Source organism: Ranitomeya variabilis, chromosome 6, assembly GCF_051348905.1.
Source record: "Ranitomeya variabilis isolate aRanVar5 chromosome 6, aRanVar5.hap1, whole genome shotgun sequence".
Lineage (NCBI taxonomy): Eukaryota > Metazoa > Chordata > Amphibia > Anura > Dendrobatidae > Ranitomeya > Ranitomeya variabilis.
The window spans coordinates 508,396,627-508,419,658 of NC_135237.1; the positions used below are offsets into that span (position 1 = coordinate 508,396,627).

Consider the following 23,032-nt stretch of genomic DNA (forward strand, 5'->3'; position numbering starts at 1 on the left):
ACCCCCACATGTACTCAGCCTGGCTAGTAGCTGTAAATCATTCAGCTGCCGTGATGAAAACTAAATTTCCGAGCAGTCATAAATATTCGGAGGTCACCCGAGCGTGCTCTGGAAAACCCGAGCAATGAGTACACTCGCTCATCACTAGTAAATAGTAAAACTACAAAAATAATTTTAGTAGCAAGAAAATTGCAAAGTTACTTGTTATTACTAGCACTTTGCAATTTTACAACTGAAAGGACATGAGAACATAACAATACCGGATTTGCTATATTGTTGGTGTGCAGGAATGCAAGGTTCTGTAATGCCGCCGTATCTAGGGAGATGTAGGTGCTTCTACGTGACTCTGTATGCGCTTACTAGACCAAAACTTACTCTGGTAAATCGCACTAATTATAGGAAACTCTAGGGATTATTGTAAGGTCAAAAGAAAATACCACAATGTGGCGCTGATGTAGGTAGAATATTACTTCAGGCATCTATGAATTAGCATTCATTACTAGGTATTTAAAGTAAGGAAATAATCAGTGAAGAGACACAAAATCCAACCTAGGAACACACATCCACCATCACCTAATTTACTAATAATATAAAATGGAGCATTGTGGGAGTTGGGAATGTAAAATATTTTACTGTACAATATTCAGAATAATAAATTACAGCAAAAGCAGCAACACAGCCCCTAAATTTCAGCAATGCTGATGGTGTAGATACTACAAGGCCAGTAAATTCCATTCATTGCTGTTATTTTAACTCTGCTGCTCTCTGAGTATTGTGGGGTTTTCTTTGTTGTTTTTTTATTTTTCAAATCTGACATACGATTCCAGAGATATGGAACTTTCTATTTAGGTCTTTACTAAGTGGGTGTGGCTCACAGGGTGATAATGCAGAGCAGACAAAGAACACGCCCCAGAGGATCCTGTGAGCAACGCACACTTGATAAAGATCATAAAAAAATACCACTAAATAAAGAGGCTCTTATCTATGGAATCGTACATCGGATTAAAAAAAAGACTAGAAACGCAATTTCTAGGAGAGCGGCAGGAATAAAATAAGAACAAAAACTGATCACTTTTGCCCTGGTAGATGCAACATGTTTCCTGGGAAGGAAAAAAAATATCTGTGGTTTATTTTCTACAAATTATCATCTTTGTTTCTGACAATATTTACAAACATATATAAGATACTTACAAAATCATCCTCTGAAATATTGGGTGGGCCTGGTAATTAAGAAACGAGATATTAGATTAATCATTAAGCATACAGTTAGTTAAAAAAATTACAAATGTAAAAAAAAAATAGTGTTCCCAAAAATTACAAATGTAAAAAAATAGTATTTCCAAAACACTTTTTTTTATTATTAACCCCTTAGTGACAGAGCCAATTTGGTACTTAATGACAGAGCCAATTTTTACAATTCTGACCACTGTCACTTTATGAGGTTATAACTCTGGAACGCTTTAACAGATCCCGCTGATTCAGAGGATGTTTTTTTCATGACATATTGTACTTCATGTTAGTGGTAACATTTCTTCGATATTACTTGCGATTATTTATGAAAAAAACAGAAATATGACGAAAATTTTTTAAAATTTTGCAATTTTCACAATTTGTATTTTTATGCCCTTAAATCAGAGAGACATGTCACAAAAATAGTTAATAAATAACATTTCCCACATGTCTACTTTACATCAGCACAATTTTGGAAACACATTTTTTTTTTGTTAGGGAGTTATAAGGGTTAAAAGTTGACCAGCAATTTCTCATTTTTACAACACCATTTTTTTTTTTAGGGACCACATCACATTTGAAATCATTTTGAGGGGTCTATATGATAGAAAATAACCAAGTATGACACTATTCTAAAAACTGCACCCCTCAAGGTACTCAAAACCACATTCAAGAAGTTTATTAACCCTTTACGTGCTTCACAGGAAGTGAAACAATGTGGAAGGAAAAAATGAACATTTAACTTTTTTTTGCAAACATTTTACTTCAGAACCATTTTTTTTTAATTTTCACAAGTGTAAAAACAGAAATTTAACCATAAATTTTGTAGTGCAATTTGTCCTGAGTATGCCGATACCCCATATGTAGGGGTAAACCACTGTTTGGGCGCACCACAGAGCTTGGAAGGGAAGGAGCACCGTTTTACTTTTTCAATGCAGAATTGGCTGGAATTGAGATCGGATGCCATGTCACGTTTAGAGAGCCCCTGATGTGCCTAAACAGTGGAAACACTCCACAAGTGACACCATTTTGGAAACTAGACCCCTTAAGGAACTTATCTAGATGTGTGGTGAGCACTTTGAACCCCCAAGTGCTTCACAGAAGTTTATAACGTAGAGCCGTGAAAATAAAAAATCGCATTTGTTTACACAAAAATGATCTTTTCGCCCACAAATTCTTATTTTCACAAGGGTAACAGAAAAAATTAGACTACAAAAGTTGTTGTGCAATTTCTCCTGAGTACGTCGATACCCCATATGTGGGGGTAAACCACTGTTTGGGCGCACTGCAGAGCTTGGAAGAGAAGGAGTGCCGTTTTACTTTTTCAATGTAGAATTGGCTGGAATTGAGATCGGACGCCATGTCACGTTTGGAGAGCCCCTGATGTGTCTAAACAGTGGAAACCCCCCACAAGTGACACAATTTTGGAAACTAGACCCCTTAAGGAACTTATCTAGATGTGTGGTGAGCACTTTAAACCCCCAGGTGCTTCACGGATGTTTATAACGTAGAGCCGTGAAAATAAAAAATTACATTTTTTCTACAAAAATGATCTTTTTGTCCCCAAAATTTTATTTTCAGAAGGGTAACAGGAGAAATTAGACCACAAAAGTTGTTATGCAATTTCTCCTGAGTACGTGGATACCCCATATGTGGGGGTAAACCACTGTTTGGGCGCACCGCAGAGCTTGGAAGAGAAGGAGTGCCGTTTTACTTTTTCAATGTAGAATTGGCTGGAATAGAGATCGGACGTCATGTCGCGTTTGGAGAGCCCCTGATGTGCCTAAACAGTAGAAGCCCCCCACAAGTGACCCCATTTTGGAAACTAGACCCTTAAGGAACTTATCTAGACGTGTGGTGAGCACTTTAAACCCCCAAGTGCTTCACAGAAATTTATAAAGTAGAGCCGTGAAAATAAAAAATCCTTTTTTTTCCCTCAAAAATGATTTTTTAGCCTGCAATTTTTTATTTTCTCAAGGGTAACAGGAGACATTGGACCCCAGAATCTGTTGACCAGTTTGTCCTAAGTATGCTGACACCCCATATGTGGGGGGGCACTGTTTGGGCACCCTTCAGGGCTCGGAAAAGAAGGAGCGCCGCTTGGAATGCAGACTTTGATGGGATGGTCTGCAGGCGTCATGTTGCATTTGCAGAGCTCCTGATGTACCTAAACAGTAGAACCCCCCCACAAGTGACCCCATTTTGGAAACTAGACCCCCCAAAGAGCTTATCTAGATGTGTGGTGAGCACTATGAGCCCCCAACTGCTTCACAGAAGTTTATAATGTAGAGCCATGAAAATAAAAAAATCATATTTTTTCCACAAAAATGATCTTTTCACCCCAAAATTATTACTTTCACAAGGGTAACAGGAGAAATTGGACCCCAAAGTTTATTGTGCAATTTATGCTGAGTAGGCTGATACCCCATATGTGGGGGGGACCACTGTGATGTGCCTAAACAGTAGAAACCCCCCACAAGTGACCCCATTTTGGAAACTAGACCCCCCAATGAACTTATCTAGATGTGTGGTGAGAACTTTGAATGCCCAAGTGCAGTTTATAATGCAGAGCCGTGAAAATAAAAAATACTTTTTTTTTCCACAAAAAAGATTTTTTAGCCCCCAAGTTTTTATTTTCACAAGGGTAACAGGAGAACTTGGACCCCAAAAGTTGTTGTCCAATTTGTCCTGAGTATGCTGGTACCTCATGTGTGGGAGGGACCACTGGGCGCACGGCAGAGCTTGGAAGGGAAGAAGCGCCGTTTTGGAATGCAGACTTTGATAGAATGGTCTGCTGGCGTTATGTTGCGTTTGTAGAGCCCCTGATGTACCTAAACAGTAGAAACCCCCCACAAGTGACCCCATTTTGGAAACTAGACCCCCCAAGGAACTTAGTAGAAACACATAAAGGATCCAGTATACTGTGCTAGTATTAAAAATAACAATTTTTATTAAATAGATCTGAACACAGTTCATATAAAATGCACAAGTAACAAACAATCACAAATCAATACATGTAGCCATGGTAGTCACTACTTAGTACAAATGGGGAAATGATCCAACACATGCCTGACCTACTATCCACGTTGTGCAGTATACCATAATCTATTAACTGATACTCCCAGGGTATCCTAATAAGGTGTCAGTAATACTGCCATGTGATTAAATCAAGGTGTACAAAGGTAATAAGCACTTTCATGAGAGGTGGTCTGCTATGTGTGGCTCTTCCCCAAGCGCCCCAATGCGTGTTTTGTCCCTTCGTCAGGAGACGAACGCTAAAGGAACTTATCTAGATTTGTGGTGAGAACTTTGAATGCCCAAGTGCTTCACAGAAGTTTATAATGCAGAGTCGTGAAAATAAAAAAAAAAATTTTTTCCACAAAAAAGATTTTTTAGCCCCCAAAGTTTTTATTTTCACAAGGGTAACAGGAGAAATTGGACCCCAAAAGTTGTTGTCCAATTTATCCCGAGTACGATGATGCCCGATATGTGGGGGTAAACCACTGTTTGGGCGCACGGCAGAGCTCAGAAGGGAGGGAGCACCATTTGACTTTTTTAGCGCAAAATTGGCTTTCATGTTTGTAGACTCCCTGATGTACCTAAACAGTGGAAACCCCCCAATTCTAACTCCAACCCTAACCCCAACACACCCCTAACCCTAATCCCAACCCGATCCATAATCCTAATCACAACCCTAACGATAATCACAACCCTAACCCCAAAACAACCCTAACCATAACCCTAATCAAAACCCTAAATCCTAATCTCAACCCTAACCTCAAACCTAACCCTAATCCCAATACACCCCTAACCCTAATCCCAACCCTAACCTTAACCCTAATCCCAAACCTAACCCTAATCCCGAACATAACCCTAATGCCAACCCTAACCCTAATACTAACCCTAACCCTAACTTTAGCCCCAACCCTAACCCTAGCCCTAAATTTAGCCCCAACCCTAACCCTAACTTAAGCCCCAACCCTAGCCCTAACCCTAAATTTAGCCCCAACCCTAACCCTAAATTTAGCCCCAACCCTAGCCCCACAATTTTCACAACGTGCGCCGGTACGTCGGGCCGACGCATTGCGACAGCCCCGTACCGACGCAAGTGTGAAAGAAGCCTAACCCTAGCCCTAAATTTAGCCTCAACCCTAAATTTAGCCCCAACCCTAACCCTAAATTTAGCCCCAACTCTTCTAGTGGCCGGCCAGCAGATCATGGCGGGCGCACTGCGCATGCGCCAGCCATTTTCTTACCGGATGAAGAAGCCGGCGGGCAGGAGGGGACGCAGGAGGACCCAGGGACACCGGTAAGTATAACAGGGTCCCCGAATCCCCCTATTTCCCCCTATGTGATCGCACATCAGAGGACAGAGAATCACACATCGCTTTTTTTTTTTTGCGGCCGCCAGTAAACAATTAATTACTGGCGATCGTAAAAACCGACCCCGATCATGTTCTTTGGGGTCTCGGCTACCCCCGGCAGCCGAGACCCCAAAGATCTTCCAGGTACTGGCCGGCGGCGCACTGCGCATGCGCCCGCCATTTTTTGGCCGGAACAAGATGGCGGCACCCATCGGGAGCCACGAGGAGCACCGGGGGAGACAGGTGAGTATTGGGGGGCGATCGGGGACCCCATTTCTCTGTCCTCTGATGTGCGATCACATCGGAGGACAGAGAAATGGGAAATCGCGGGTTTTTTTTGTGACCGCCGGTAAACGGTTAATTACCGGCGATCGCAACCCGGGGTCGGTAAAAAAAAAACCCGAATCATGTTCTCTGGGGTCTCGGCTACCCCCGGCAACTGAGACCCCAGAGAAAATCCAACTCTGGGGGGTGTTTAAGTACCCTTAACTGCTGCCGTTAAAAGGCGTATCGGCGGTCGTTAAGGGGTTAAAGAGCTGTTTGGTCTTAATCTACAACTCTGCAGTCAATCTATGTGACTGTAGACATGTGAATCCTCACATTGTGCACAGTCTGTCAGGATTCTCCAGTGTTGGGAGCAGTGGACATGTGACTAAGCAAGTGATATGCATACTCTCGGTCACATTCCAACTAGACTGTTTACACTTGCATTGAGAGATTTACTTGTGTTCCAATCATTTTTATTTTTTATTTTTTTACTTTTTTCCGTGTGTAATGACACGGGTGCTAGTGCTACATCAACCGCTGGTTCTGGCCGGCCTATACAGAATGAGTAGAGTGGAGGTCCATTCCAGATGTGGCTCTGCACCACCCATTCTCGAGATCACTGGAGATCCTTGTGGTTGGACCACCATTGATCAGCAAGTTATCATTGATTGATCCTATAGATAGGGAATAACATTTAGATCTGGTGGAAACTTATAATTAGTGAAATCTTAGCGGATATAATGGAAAGGAAAGTGTTATATAATAACACTATGTAAACACAATTTTTGTTCCTGGCTTCCAAGTGTAATATTTCAACTGCTTATGTTTAAAGACTATGGAAAAACAACTACATTCAGCACAAACTTTGATTTTACGACCACAGGGCAGAAAAATTTAGTATTTATTGTGTCCAAAAAAAGGAAATTACACTATAACAATGTTTTATTTATTTTTTGTTCCTGGGTCCAAAGTGTGTTTTCCTAACCCGTTATGCCTAAAACAAATAGAAAATACTTGTTGTTCCACAAAAACTTTGCTTCTGTGATCAGGACAATTAAATTTTGAAATTAGTTTGTTTCAGGAAAATTCTTCTTTCCTTTTCAGTACTGAGGAGTCTTCATTGTCCTGATCACAGAAGTAAAGTTTTTGTGGAACAACAACTATTTTCTATTTGTTTTAGGCATAACGGGTTAGAAAAACACATTTTGGACCCAGTAACAAAAAAACAAATAAAATAAAAATTTGTTACATAGTGTAATTACAATATAAAGTGAACTAAAAAGTGGTCATCACGTGAGCGATCAAAACCCAGAATAAGACAAAAAGCTTACAGGAAGTAATTAGTAATGCATCTGGGAGTAACATTTATCCTTCTCTATCCGTTGGACTATATATCCAGCTCAGCATGGTACTAGCTCAATACAACAGTGCCCCAGCATTCCTCGCCTACCGATGGCCAGCCTCTTGTGCCCCATGGTGAGTGGCGGTGATCAGTCCTCAGGAGAATTGATTGAGGGGTCCATCCGCATAGTGAGGATCCTGACAGGTGACTGGGAAGAAAATCCTAGATGTTGTACAGGAGGAGCTGCTCCTTTCTTCCTGGGTGTGTGTGTGACTGAATGTTGCTATGGAGTTCACAGTTGTAATGAATGGTGAGAGCTCCTCTCCTCCCACTGCCTTGCTGAAAACATGGCTTAGTCTGGGCAGGTTATAAACGTTCTGCTTTCCCTCTGTCACAATGATTCCGGAGCCGGCATTGTGATTCATAATAGGGCAAGAGAAGGCGGAATGCCAACAATGGTGCCCCAGCAGGGCTGTCTTCTCCGCCGCAGTCAGTGGCCAGAACCCTATTTTTATACCCTATGATCCACACTCCCTCTCTTAGGCTAGGTTCACATTGCGTTAGGGCAATCCGTTTAGCGCTAGCGGATTGCGCTAACGCAATGTATTTGTAGGGGCCGCGTTTAGGGGTCGCGCTAACGTCCCCGCTCTCACAGATCCCCGATCTGCGAGAGTGGGGAACGGACCTCGGGCGCGCCGCGGACGCTGCAAGCAGCGTCCGAGGCGCGCCACAAAGGAATGGCACATCGCTAGCGCGAGCCGAAAAAGGCACGCGCTAGTGAAGCGCTTCAGGCAGGAACAACATTGTTGTCAATGGGTGCGCTAACGGACCCGTTGCACGGCGTTAATTGTGACATTTTCGCCGTGCAACGCTGTCCGTTAGTGATCACCCAATAACGCAATGTGAACCTAGCCTTAGGTCAATCGGGATCATGACTGTGACACGTCACCATAATACCGGAGACAACGATTATACCAGCTTGTGTTTCTTTCTTCTATATACTGCACATTTCTCTGGTCTGCCTATACATTTTATATAGGATTGAGATTACTCCGTTACGTTCCCTTTAAAGTCATCAAAGCAAAGGTACCATCAGAAAATGACTTATTATTTATTTTTATTCCATATCACAATCTGTATTAATAATTAAAATTAGAAATCTTGCAATTTTCACATTGGTCACTGAGGCTATTTTAGTCTCCTGTTGCTATAGTAAAAAAAATGCACACGTACATTAGCCACAATGAAACAAACCCTGAGCCTATTTATTGTATCGAAGCATCTAATGAGCATGTGCAAAAATCATTATATATCAAATATTGTACTTTTGAATGATACCATTCTTGTTCGCATGTACAGCACCATGCAATCAATGGTGCAATATAAATAAATAATGATAATAATATAGTGTACTGGAAAACGGGAAAAAAATCCAAGTGGGGAGAAATTGTGAAAAAAAGCAATCCTGACATTGTTTTGTGGTAATTGTTTATACGGTGTACATTTTGTGCTAAAAATTACCTTACCATATGATTCTGCTCATCAGCACAATTACCACAATACCAAACATGTCCAATTTTGCATTTTTTTTATATCATTTTAGCGGTGAAAAAAAATCTGAAGTTTGCAATAAAAAATGTCATGGTTGTTCTGCTATTTTCCGAGATCCGTAACATTTTCAGTTTTGGTAGATGGAGCTGTGTGACTGCTTATTTTTTTTGCGGGATGAGATGACGTTTTTAATGATAGCATTTTGGGATAGATATGACTTTATGATTGCTTGTTACAGCATTTTTTGGGGAATTGCAGCAACCAAAAAAACTTAATTTTGGTGTTCTTGAATTACATTTACGTTTACCGATCTAATTATTTTTATATTTTGATAGATCAGTCTTTTCTGAACTCGGAGATATGAAATACACATATTTTTTAAATATCTTTTTTTTATGGGGGAAAAGGTGGGTGATTTCACATTTTTAAGTATTTTCGGTTATTTTTCATATTTTTTAAAACTTTTTTTTTTTTACTTTTCACTGTTCTTGTTAGTCCCCTTAGGGTGAGTTTCCACGGTCAGTAAACGCTGCGTGTTTGACGCTGCGCAGAGCTGCAGCGTCAAACACGCAGCGTCCAGATGTTCCAGCATAGTGGAGGGGATTTTATGAAATCCCGTCTCCACTATGCGTGGAAACACGCTTCCGTCTTCCCTGCGACTCCGGACATGCTGCGCGTCTTTTCAGATCGCAGCATGTCCGGACACCTTGCGGGGACGCAGCGTCCTCGCAAGGCATATCACAGGGCCCTATGGGACAGAGCGATGATCCCGGATGTGAAGAGTTAACACATCCGGCTTCATCGCATCCCAGAAAGGGGGCGGGGCTTAGCGCCGAGCTGCTTCGCCGCTACGGCGATACCGCCGGCCATCCTGACCGTGGACACGCACCCTTAGGGTATGTGTCCACGTTCAGGAATGCCTCAGTATTGCCTCAGTACCTTGGGGACTTGAAGCTGCTATTGTCTCATTGCTTGTGCTATATACAGCAATGCCACATCACAGGAGCTCCATAATGACAAGAATGGGGGTCTTCAGCAGACCTCCAGCTGTCATATCAATCCATCGGCTCACTGCGCCTGCACCAGACAGTACTACACAGCGCAGGCGCCGGATTTCATGCGAAAACAGCGCAGAGGGGGTGGCGCCCCTGAAGATTTGAGTGACGGCAGTGTGGCGTTTCAAGCAGGGGGGTGAGGACCTGCCTCCCTGGCGAAAGACAGGTATTTTGGAGAAGTTATAAAATGCTTTATTTTGGGAATACATGCACCAAAAACTAAAAGAGCCACCTTGTTAGAATGCAGCATTACTGCTGCACAAGGTGGCTCTTTTAGTTTATAACGGCTGGAGGGGGTGACAGTGGCCCCCTAAGGCCTGTCCCACACGTCCAGATAATTCCGGTACCGGAAAAATCGGTACCGGAGTTATCCGTGTCCATGAGCTCATGTGGCACATCAGTGTGGCACACATGCGGCATCCGTGTGCCGCCCGTGTGCCGACTGGGTACCACACGGACCGTGCAGGAGACAGCGCTACAGTAAGCTTTGGGTGCTGAAGCCGCCATTCATTTCTCTCCAGCAGCGTTCGCTGGACAGAAGGAATGAAAAATCTTTTTTTTTTTTGCGGTTGAAATAAAGTACCCTGTAACCAACCCCCTCCCACCCCCTGTGCACCCGCCCACTGGAAATAAAATACTCAGCCAGCTCCCTCGATGCGTCGTCTCAGCGCCGCAGCTTCTCCTGTATGAGCGGTCACATGGTACCGCTCATTACAGTGATGAATATGCGGCTCCACCCTATGGGAGGAGGGAACTGGGTGAGTATTTTATTTCCAGCGGGCGGGCGCACAGGGGGTGGGAGGGGGTTGGTTACAGGGTACTTTATTTCAACCGCAAAAAAAAAAAAAATTTCATTCCTTCTCTCCAGCGAACGCTGCTGGAGAGAAGAAATGAATGGCAGCTTCAGCACCACAAGCTGGGGGGACAGCGCTTACTGTAGCGCTGTCTCCTGCACGGCACACGGTATGTGTTTTACACGGACCCATTGACTTTAATGGGTCCGTGTGATCTGTGGGCTCCCACGAACACTGACATCTCCGTGTTTTTCAAACGGACACACGGTCCGTGAAAACATGCTGACATGTGCAGAGACACATTGATTTTAATGTGTCTACGTGAGTCAGTGTCTCCGGTACGTGAGAAAACTGTCACCACACGTACCGGAGCCACTGACGTGTGAAACTGGCCTAATGCAGATGTCAGAGTTTAACTATCGCAGGAGTTTTTGTTAGAGGCAGGTCCTGGTCCTAACACAAAGCCATGACTTCCCAGATATGAGGTGAGCTCACCCCGTGTACATGTATGGCGCATGTTGTGAAGGGGTTAAACAGGCAAGAAGTCCTTGAAGGTTGGTCTTAAAATACTGCCCTATTTACAATCCCAATTAAGGCCGGCGTTACACTCAGTGTATGTAAATACGGTCCGTTTATTACGGCCTTAATACACAGAAATTTTCCCAAAATAGTGATCCGTATGTCCTCCGTAAGCAGGGTGTGGCAGCGTATTTTGCGCATGGCATCCTCCGTATGTAATCCGTATGGCATCCGTACTGTGAGATTTTCTCGCAGGCTTGCAAAACCGACATCTAATGGATTTATGTGCTCAAATGTTCGTTAAAACATATATACAGTGTATATATATATATATATATATGTATATATATATATATGTCATTGAGACACACACATACACACACACACACACATATATATATATATATATATATATATATATATATATATATATATATACTGATTTTATATTTAATTCAGCGCGAGATATGTGAAATGCCGGTAATTCAATTGCCGGCTTTTCATTTCTCCTTCACAAACCCGAGATGATATGAGACATGGTTTACATACAGTAAATCATCTCATATCCCTTTTTTTTTTTTTTTGCAGATTCCACACTACTAATGTTAGTAGTGTGTATGTGCAAAATTTGGGCGCTGTAGCTTGTAAAATAAAGGGTTAAATCGCGGAAAAAATTGGTGTGGGCTCCCGCGGCATTTTCTCCACCAGAATGGTAAAGCCAGTGACTGAGGGCAGATATTAATAGCCAGGAGAGGGTCCATGGTTATTGCCCCCCCCCGTGGCTAAAAACATCTGCCCCCAGCCACCCCAGAAAAGGCACATCTGGAAGATGCGCCTATTCTGACACTTGGCCTCTCTCTTCCCATTCCCTTGTAGCGGTGGGATATGGGGTAATGAAGGGTTAATGTCACCTTGCTATTGTAAGGTGACATTAAGCCAGATTAATAATGGAGAGGCGTCAATTATGACACCTATCCATTATTAATCCAATAGTACGAAATGGTTAATAAAACACACACACATTATTACAAATTATTTTAATGAAATAAAGACACATGTTGTAATATTTTATTAGACTCTTAATCCACCTGAAGACCATCGTCCTGAAACAAAGTTAAAAAAAACAAACAACAATATTCCATACTGTATGTAAACCATGTCTCATATCCTGTCGGGTTTGTGAAGGAGAGAGGAAAAGCCGACAATTGAATTACCGGCTTTTCACTAACACTGCTGCGTATTTCTCGCAAGTCACACTGCTGGTCCGTGTGTAATCCGTATTTTTCTTGCCCCCATAGACTTTCATTGGCGATTTTTTTGCGCAATACGGTGACAAACGCAGCATGCTGCGATTTTCTACGGCCGTACAAGACCGTATTTCACGGATGCGTAATATACGGCAGATAGGAGCTGGGCCATAGAGATTCATTGGGCCGTGTGTAATGCGTATTTTACGGACGTAGTTTATGCGCTCATACGTCCGTAAAACTCGCTAGTGTGAGGCCGGCCTAAAGCAAAGGATGTCAATTAGTTTATCAGAAGCTTCTAAAGTCATGGCATCGCTTTGTGAAGTTTTCCGAGGTATGTTGGATAACCTGGTAAACAGACAGCACATGGATGTCATCTGGCAGCTGTCAGTGATATTCGTGGACCCTTAGGTTGCATTCACATCACGTTTTAGCATACGACCAGTGACTCTGTCGAGCATATGTTGTAAGCCCTCAAAATAGGATTTGAGCGTATGCAGCGACGGGCCATTGTCGGTCAGAGACATAATGCTGGATATAATTTTCATCCATATCCGCCTTTGAGGTGGGCTCCAAGACATGGGCAACTCCATTTTGGTGCATGCCTCAACTAGGCGGGTACTGCTGAAAAGGGTGACTGACAGAGCACAAAGTGACTCCGTCTGCTCAACTCCAGTCATTGGCCCTATTGGTGCATACACCCAAATCACGTACGCTAAAACATGATTTTTATTCTTCTGACCACTCGATCTGCAAAAAAACATGGACATGTGAACTGCTCTATAGATGATTATGGCTACGTGCTCCACCTTTGAAAACACAGATCGCACACTTACGTGAGTGTAGTGCCCCCACCCGTCACAGGGCCGAGGGGTACCCGGTACCGGGCCTCTGAGTCTCTGTTCTGGGATTGTCACGGTGGCTAGGCCCGGTCCGTGATCCTGCTGAGGGGCGGGCGTACAATGAAGGTGGAGGTATGGTGAGGATGATGGTGCGGTGAAGTGCCGGTCGCAGTAAATAATGAGGACACCAGGTTGCAGTCTCTTTACCTCTTTACTGAAGGCTTCTGGGTCCTCAGTCCAGAATACGGTTAACCAGGCTGCGCAAGTCCGGCCGGTCCGATGGCACCTCCAGAGTTCCCTTCACAGGTGGAAATCTGTGCCTTCCTTCTAGCACTTGTGTGTTGTGGTCCTCCCCTGCTGTGCTTACGGGATAGTACCCCACAACTGTTGTGTCTGTTTCTCGTGTTCCCTCACAACTCGATTCTGATGTTCTTCAATGTCCCTCAGATGTTATAGTAAGGATCCACCCGTATGACGGGGAGGCTCGGAGCTCTTCCGGGACTCCAGCGTCGCCCCACTCCTGTTACCCCCCTGAGTCTTCCTAGGTCAATTGGGTGAGACAGCCCGCCTCTAACTGACTGTCCTGCCGTAGGTTTGAAGTATGGCTTGGAACCTATTACTTCCTCGGCGTTCCGGCCACCGGTTATGTGCCTCAGTAGGATGTTGCCTCGGTCTTACAGCACGACTCCTACTGGTATTCTCCTTGTTGCGTTGATCTCGTTTCTCACTCAGCACAATAAATCTCGCTTCTTGTCCTTTCTTAGGGCACCGCCGCTATCTAGTGCAGGCGCGGTCCCGTAATGTTCTCTCTGGTTGCTAGGCCTCTGTAAGGATCCCACCCCTGACAGGGACCCCTCTAAATCTTCCCCTACAACACCCTCTGCCACAAGGTGTTGCCTGGTTCCAACCCAGTCAGCTTTCTGAACTAACTATCTATCTAACCCCCAGTTTTACCAGACTGTGAGGAGTGGCCTAATAGCTCCCCCTGGAGGCCAGACTGTGAAATGTATTGGTGTATGTGATACCTGGTCAGATGAACTCCTTCAGTGCCATCAGACGTACCATAGCCCCCCTTAGTGGCGGAGCAACAGTACTGCAACGACCAGGACTCTGGGGCGCTGCATGAGCAACAGATGTTTTACTGAGGCCTTATACTGTGTCTCTGGTGAAGCCAAACAATGCACATGTGTAAGGACTGGTGCAATATTTTCTTGGCAGCAATGGTCATTGTGATGAGGCCTGACATTAAAGGTTGTCCTCATGTTCCAATGTGTTTATACAATTTATCCATGACCACTGCCTGCGGGCATAGCTCTTCACGTCAGCAATTAGTAACTTTTACAAAAGTATTTTAAGAAAGTTGAGGCATCTTAACTGTTAAAAAAAATTGTGCTAGCTCTATAGAGCATTATCACAGTACATTTGCTATTTTAGTCATTTCCTCTATAAGTGAAGATTGCGCATATATGGTGGTAGTCTGTGTGACATCACACAGGTACATATGGGACTATTCACAGTTCTCAATTTTTCAATGCAGACAACACAAAATCTTCGGGACATTGAATGAATAGGTTGGCGACGCAGTGAAAAGTTAATGTATTCCCATTCTTTCCTCTTTTAGAGCCTGGAAGGAGAGCGATTGTCAACTTAGCTCTTCAGGATTCCTCATTATTATTATTATTTATTTATATAGCACCATTGATTCCATGGTGCTGTACATGAGACGGGGTTACATACAAGTTACAGATATCACTTACAGTAATCAAACTAACAATGACAGACTGATACAGAGGGGCGAGGACCCTGCCCTTGCGGGCTTACATTCTACAGGATGGTGGGGAAGGAGACAGTAGGTCGGGGGTTGCGGGAGCCCCGGTGTTGGTGAGGCGGTAGCTTCGATAGTGATGAGGCGGTAGCTCCGGTGTTGGTGAGGCGGTAGCTCCAGTAGCGGTGAGGAGGCAGAGGGGTCAGTGCAGGCTGTAGGCTTTCCTGAAGAGGTGGGTTTTCGGGTTCCGTCTGAAGGATCCGAATGTGGTTGATAGTCGGACGTGTTGGGGCAAAGAATTCCAGAGGATGGGGGATATTCGGGGGAAGTCTTGGAGGCGGTTGGGTGAGGAATGAATAAGTGTGGACGAGAGAAGTCTTGGGAGGACCGGAGAATACGTGAGGGAAGATATTGGGGGATTAGTTCAGAGATATATGGAGGAGACAGGTTATGGATGGCTTTGTAGGTCAGTATTAGTCATCTGAACTGGATACGTTGAGGGAATGGGAGCCAGTGAGGAGATTTGCGGAGGAGAGAGATGAATTAGTCGGGCAGTAGAGTTAAGGATGGACTGGAGAGGTGCAAGGGTGTTAGCAGGGAGGCCACAGAAAAGGTGTTCGGTTGGGTTCAGATCAGGAGACAGATTTGGCCAGTGAATCACTTCCACCCTGTTCTTCAGAAATGCAACGGCATCCTTAGATCAGAAATGGAAAAGGAGATTCTCCAGCGAATAACTAGGACTATCTAGTCAAAATGCGTCGGTCCTGCATTCCTGGGATTTTTTACTGGTATACCCAACATGTCTTTTTAACAAGTACAACGTCAAGTTTTACCTTCCTTGCTGTGCTGGAGAATCTCCTTCTCCATTTCTGTTCCAAGAAACGCCCAGGACCAGGGAAGCTCTGAGCGTGGACTTCATTCCTTTCCAGGTGCCTGGAACACAGTGAGCTATCTCCCCCTCTCTACAAGTATTCTTAGATGTGTTTTGGATCATTGTTGTGTTGGAAAAGTACACATCTAAGAGCACAGCGTGATGGGAGCATATTCTTTCAATACGGAGCAGATCATCTGTGAGTTCATTATACCCAGGGCCGGACTGGGACTAAAATTCAGCCCTGGCATTTGAAGTCACACAGGCCCACTTGTCGCATGGTGACTGTATAATATCTTTGTACACTTGTAGGCTACAAGAAGTGAGGGGAGTGTAACACAACTATATAACATATAATTACAGCTGTATCCAACATTACAGCTCAGCCCCCATAGACTATAATACAGCTCAGCCCCCATAGAATGTAATGCAGCACAGTCCCTATAGAATGTAATACAGCACAACCCCCATAGAATGTAATACAGCACAGCCCCATAGAATGTAATACAGCTCAGCCCCCATAGACTATAATACAGCACAACCCCATAGAATGTAATACAGCTCAGCCCCCATAGACTATAATACAGCACAGCCCCATAGAATGTAATACAGCTCAGCCCCCATAGACTATAATACAGCACAGCCCCATAGAATGTAATACAGCACAGCACCCATAGAATGCAATGCAGCCCAGTCCCATAGAATGTAATACAGCACAGCCCCCATAGAATGTAATGCAGCACAGCCCCCATAGAATGTAATACAGCACAGCCCCCATAGAATGTAATACAGCACAGCCCCATAGAATTTAATGCAGCACAGCCCCCATAGAATGTAATGCAGCCCAGCCCCCCATAGAATGTAATGCAGCACAGCCCCCATAGAATGTAATGCAGCACAGTCCCTATAGAATGTAATACAGCACAACCCCCATAGAATGTAATACAGCACAGCCCCATAGAATGTAATACAGCTCAGCCCCCATAGACTATAATACAGCACAGCCCCATAGAATGTAATACAGCACAGCACCCATAGAATGCAATGCAGCCCAGTCCCATAGAATGTAATACAGCACAGCCCCCATAGAATGTAATGCAGCACAGCCCCCATAGAATGTAATACAGCACAGCCCCCATAGAATGTAATGCAGCCAGCCCCATAGAATTTAATGCAGCACAGCCCCCATAGAATGCAATGCAGCACAGCCCCATAGAATATAATGCAGCACAACCCCATAGAATATAATGCAGCACAGCTCCCATAGAATGGAATGCAGCCAGCCCCATAGAATATAATGCAGCACAGGCCCATAGAATGGAATGCAGCCAGCCCCATAGAATGTAATGCAGCACAGGCCCATGGAATGCAGCCAGCCCCATAGAATATAATGCAGCACAGGCCCATGGAATGGAATGCAGCCAGCCCCATATAATTTAATGCAGCACAGCCCCCATAGAATATAATGCAGCACAGCCCCATAGAATATAATGCAGCACAGCTCCCATAGAATGGAATGCAGCCAGCCCCCTAGAATATAATGCAGCACATGCCCATGGAATGGAATGCAGCCAGCCCCATAGAATATAATGCAGGCAGCTACCATACAATATAATGCAGCACAGCCCCATAGAATGTAATGCAGCACAGCCCCATAGAATATAATGCAGCACAGCCCCATAGAATATAATGCAGCACAGCTCCAATAGAATGGAATGCAGCCAACCCCATAGAATATAATGCAGCACAGGCCCATAGAATGGAATGCAGCCAGCCCCATAGAATATAATGCAGCCAGCCCCATAGAATATAATGCAGCACAGGCCCATGGAATGCAGCCAGCCCCATAGAATATAATGCAGCACAGGCCCATGGAATGGAATGCAGCCAGCCCCATAGAATATAATGCAGCACATGCCCATGGAATGGAATGCAGCCAGCCCCATAGAATATAATGCAGCCAGCCCCATAGAATGTAATGCAGGCAGCCACCATACAATATAATGCAGCACAGCCCCCATAGAATGTAATGCAGGCAGCCCCCACAGAATGTACTGCAGGCAGGCAGCCCCCATAGAATGTACTGCAGGCAGGCAGCCCCCATAGAATGTACTGCAGGCAGGCAGCCCCCATAGAATGGAATGCAGGCAGGCAGCCCCCATAGAATGGAATGCAGGCAGGCAGCCCCCATAGAATGGAATGCAGGCAGGCAGGCAGTCCCCCCCCCCCAATAGCTCCACAATCCACTCATCACTCTTTGTTAAAAAAACCCAAAACACTCTACTCACCTCTCTCCTCGTGCCCCGCGCTGCTCTCCTCTGGCTCCGGTCTCAGCAGCTGCAGTCTGCCCGGCGCCCGGTCACACTGCAGGTGCGCGATGATATGACGTCATCGCGCACCCGCAGTGTCAGTGGCAGGCAGAGCGGGGAATGATGGGAGAGGGGGCGTCAGCAGACGCACTCTCCTCCATCATTGCATTCAACTGTGGTATAGTTGAATGCGGGGCCGGGAGTGTGCCGCAACAGCGGGGGGAAGAGTGCCGACAGCGGCACACTCAAGCGGCCCACTACTGCCATCGGCCCTTCTGGCATTTGCCAGAACTGCCCTATGGCCAGTCCGGCCCTGATTATACCCATCAATGAAATGTAGCTCCCTGACACCAGCAGCATCCATACAGCCCCACATAAAGGCACTGTCCACCACAAATTTACCAGCCCATTTTTACTGCAAAGTGAATTTCATAAAAACAGAGACCAAAATGACAATGGCAGAATTGTTTTTTTATTTTTTTTTTATTTCATTAGCTTGGATTTTGTGAACGTTTTTCAGTACATTAAATATTAAAATGAATGGCCGAATTCAAAGCTACAACTGATTACATATATACAGTGGGTACGGAAAGTATTCAGACCCCTTTTTCACGCTGTTTCATTGCAGCCGTTTGGTAAATTCAAAAAAGTTGATTTTTTTTCTCATTAATTTACACGCTGTACCCCATCTTGAAAAAAAAACCCAAAACAGAAATGTAGAAATTTTTGCATATTAAAAAATAAAAACTGAAATATCGCATGGTCATAAGTATTCAGACCCTTTGCTCAGTATTGAGTAGAAGCACCTTTTGAGCTAGTACAGCCATGAGTCTTCTTGGGAATGGTGCAACTTTTTCACTCCTGGATTGGGGGATTCTCTGACATTCTTCCTTGCAGAGCCTCTCTAGTTCCGTCAGGTTGGATGGTGAACGTTGGTGGACAGCTATTTTCAGGTCTCTTCAGAGATGCTCAATTGGGTTTAGGTCAGGGCTCTGGCTGGGTCAGTCAAGAATGGTCACAGAGTTGTTCTGAAGCCGCTCCTTTGTTATTTTAGCTGTGTGCTTTGGGTCATTGTATGCGCACGCACGCACGCACACAAAAGCTATGCCAACAGAAAATAAGAAAAATTATAGCTCTTAGAAAGTATGAAAACCAACAGCACAGAAATGTCTGTGTCATCTAGTGGTTAAAAGGATTAGGCTTGTGTCATATTTGTAACTGCAATGCGAGAAACTCGCCTCAAAACCCGGCACTCGGGACCAGAGTATGTGACTGCATAGAAATACATGCAGCCGCACACTCTGGTCTCAAGTGCCGGGTATTGAGGCGCGAGTTTCTCGCATTGCAGTTGCAAGTGTAACCCCGGCCTTATTCTTAGAACTGCAAGTTGTTCCCTATTTGTAGCATAGGAGATAACTTCTTGATTACAGAGGTCCAACTTCTAAAAACCCCAGTAATGTGGAAAAATGGAGCTGTGCATATGGAGTTGAACATATGTTTGACCTCAGCTGCTCTTTTAATTAATTTTCACACTGCTAGAAATACAGCGCTGTACTGTGCAGTCTCCAGCAGCTCATAGGGAATGGAGAGAGCTGACTAGTAAAATTCTGGGAAGAATCCTTAATGGGTTGGTCCAGTACCTAAAATGTCCTTTCTAAATATCTATCTTTACACCCTAAGCACTTTTGTAATTAACATTATTATAAAATATTTTTTTCTACTTCACTTCTTGTGACGTTTCATTTGAGAAGAGTCACAAAAATTATGTCACAGAAGGCTAGGGCGGCACTCACTTGCATCGCTGCCCTCTGACAGTGCTGATAGAAGCTGCGGGAGAGGAGAGTGCAGTGTCGACTAACTGTAAAGCAAAATGTCGTCAGGGGGCAGAGATAGAAGTAGTAAGTGGACAGCAGTGTTGCCCTCAAACAAGTAGTCATTAGGGGGCAGCGCTGGTGTCACTCACTGCTTCTATAACAGCTCCCTGATGGTGATTCCTTTGAGGGCAGCGCTAGAAGCTGTGAGGCAGCACTGTTGTCAATCACTGATTCCATCTCCGGTTCCTGATTAGGTCTTCCTTCACAGTTAGAAGCAGAGTGCTGGAGCTGCACTCACCTCTCCCACAGCTTGTCAGCTTTGTGAAATCAAAACGTCTTCAGAGTGAGTAAATGCAAGAAACTGTAGAAACTGATGGTGCTGTTACAGGGCAGGCGATAGAAATGCAAGGAAATGAGTGCAGCGCCAGACTCTTCTGACATCATGTTTGACACTCGTCTCAAAGCGTCACAGGAAGTGAAGTAAATTAAAACTCATTTAGCAAATTAGCAGGCTAGGGAAAAGTGTAGGTTATTTAATAATAGAGCCAATTAGAAAATGGATTATGGTGTAAAGATAGATATATAAAAAGGATATTTTAGGTACAGAACGAATCCTTTAAATAATGTATGGAATTTATATTGTCAAATGTGGTGACAATAAGTGATCTATTCTGGGGTGTTTGTCTATATGTGCCGAAGATTGGTATATGGGGAGGAGATAGCAGGACACAGTGTATATTATTTGGGCAGAAAATCCTAACCATAAAACACTATTATATTACAGCAATACCATGCTCCTCATGGTATGAAATAAATATATCCTTCTAAGACATACAGTAAGTTCCTGTGCTGCTTAAATAGCACGATAGTTATTAAATATATAGGGTAAGGGGTGCTTTTTTATTGGGACAGCAAAGTAATTAATTATCTTGTGACAGAACATCTTGCACATTAGATGCCATATTACGTGTCCTTTGAGCCGATGTACTACCACTTAGCACTGTAAACAGAGCATGACTAGATCATTAAATAATAAAGTAACACCCAAGAGCTGCTTCCTTTCCTTTCGTCATTGATTGGTGCTCAGTTATAGGTGTTATCAGGTATCCAGGCACTCCCACATGAAGGGACTATAACTGCATCTTTATCTGCTGTGAACAAAGTACAATTCTGAATTTACTTACTGGTGAAATTCAGAATATTAGACAGGTGATCGCATATCTGGAACTACATTATATAAAAAAAAAAAAAATCATTCACACACAGGAAACAGAAACCTGGTCCGTATGGTACCTATAAACATGGATTTAATGTGCGAAATAATGCAGCAACAAAAGAAAGACACACAGAGTATAATATTGTACAGATTAGTAATGTACAGGTAACAATAAAATATGGAGGTTTTTAAAATTTTATTTAAAAATTGCATCAAAACAAAAAATTGTAACAAGAATAAATTAAAAAATAAGTTAGAAAAACATCTGCATATGAAGAAAATGTATACACAATAAAAAACAAACATTCACCTTAGAATGTCATGTAACACTTAAGAAATCTAAATACAAAACAGCGGCAGTAAGTGCTACCTACAGTTGCAACACATTTCCGGTGTGTGATACATTTTGCCCTGTTGTGCAGCAATCTTCCCAACCACATGAACTTTCTTTAATTCTTACAATAGCCATGTGGATGTGCAAAATAAGCAAACATTGCTGGACAAGATTTAAAAGGGCATAAAACCACCCACACAAGAAAAACTGGTACTACCAAAGAAATAAAAAATAAAATTGTTTAGAGTCTTTTCAAATTGCGCTTGCTCTGGGCACTTCCAGGGAGTACATCTTTTTTATGGACTCTCTTCCCTGATCCTCCACTACATTCTTTAGAGCCATGAAAAGCACACAAGCAAAGGATGCAAAAGTCAAACCCACAGTCTTTTTTGCTGCATTTCCCTCGCTTCTTGAGAGGCTGATACTTTGCAGGGAACTGACACTGTGGACATGGTTTCAAAGCTTCATCTGTGAATAAGGTTTTGGCAATCTGCAGAAAAAAATAACATTTAAAATAGTAGTCACGCAAATTCTAAATTTCAGGTAGTCACCCCTGAGAACAGAATCAACATGAAATGTGTGAGCAAGTTCTAAGTCCATCTCCAAGGTATGCATTAAAAAGTTTCTGGGCAGATTGTGTGGAGGCTATCCGATGTAGAAATAAATGGCATATTCCTTAATTTAGACATGAATCACTGACAGCACCATTTAAAAGGTCATTGGGGAACTATCACATGTCATTCAAAACTACAAATCGTCCTGCAAGAAAAAAATCCAAGCCATCACATGGGTAAGATGACGGACAAATAAAATTGCTCTTGGAAAAAAGGGGAGAAAAATCAGTGAGCTGCAGGTTGTGGGCCTCTGATATAGAAGGACCTATATTAAGGCTATGTGCACATGTTGTGGATTTGCCTCTGGAATTTTTCGTGCGGATTCTGCATCTCTTGGCAGAAAACACAGGTGCAGATTTGATGTGTTTTTTATGCGGATTTAATGCGTTTTACCCCTGCGGGGTAACGGAATGGAATGGGAACAAAAACGCTGCTGATCCGCACAAATAAATGACATGCTCCTTTTAATCCGCAGCGTTTTCCGTGCAGAATTTTCCGCACTATTAGCACAGCATTTATTTTTTCCATTGACTTACATTGTACTGTAAATCACTTGCGGATCTGCAGCGTTTCTGCGCAGAAAAAACCCCGCTGCGGATCCGCAGTAAATCCGCAACGTGTGCACATAGCATAAAATCAGGGATAAAACGAGATCATGTAACAGACAGATTTTCTGTCAGAAACCACAGTGGAGAATACAAGTTAGGCCATGTGCACACGTTCAGTATTTTCCGCGTTTTTTCGCTATAAAAATGTGATAAAAATGCGGAAAAACACGCATAAAAACCGCTTACATATGCCTCCCATTATTTTAAGTGTTTTCCGCATTTCTTGTGCAAATGTTGCGATTTTTTCGCAGAAAAAAATGCATCGCGGAAAAAAAAGCAACATGTTCATT

General features: G+C 43.6%; 2 protein-coding genes across 9 annotated transcripts in view; both read right to left on the reverse strand.

Moving 5' to 3' along the window:
- Window positions 1-7,578, reverse strand: part of RGS22 (regulator of G protein signaling 22) — a 138,899-nt gene extending 131,321 nt beyond the window's left edge. For all 7 annotated transcript variants that reach the window (XM_077270893.1, XM_077270892.1, XM_077270891.1 and 4 more), the window contains exons 1-2: window positions 7,312-7,578; window positions 1,192-1,220 (exon numbers count right to left, since the gene is read on the reverse strand). In XM_077270893.1, coding sequence (XP_077127008.1) covers window positions 1,192-1,220; window positions 7,312-7,336 — 54 coding nt within the window. In that variant the 5' untranslated portion in view covers window positions 7,337-7,578. The remainder of the gene's footprint in view (window positions 1-1,191; window positions 1,221-7,311) is intronic.
- A 13,787-nt stretch (window positions 7,579-21,365) lies between these two features.
- FBXO43 (F-box protein 43) overlaps window positions 21,366-23,032 on the reverse strand; it is a 55,815-nt gene continuing 54,148 nt past the window's right edge. For both annotated transcript variants that reach the window (XM_077270895.1, XM_077270894.1), the window contains exon 5: window positions 21,366-22,010. In XM_077270895.1, the coding sequence (XP_077127010.1) occupies window positions 21,762-22,010 (249 nt within the window). In that variant the 3' untranslated portion in view covers window positions 21,366-21,761. The remainder of the gene's footprint in view (window positions 22,011-23,032) is intronic.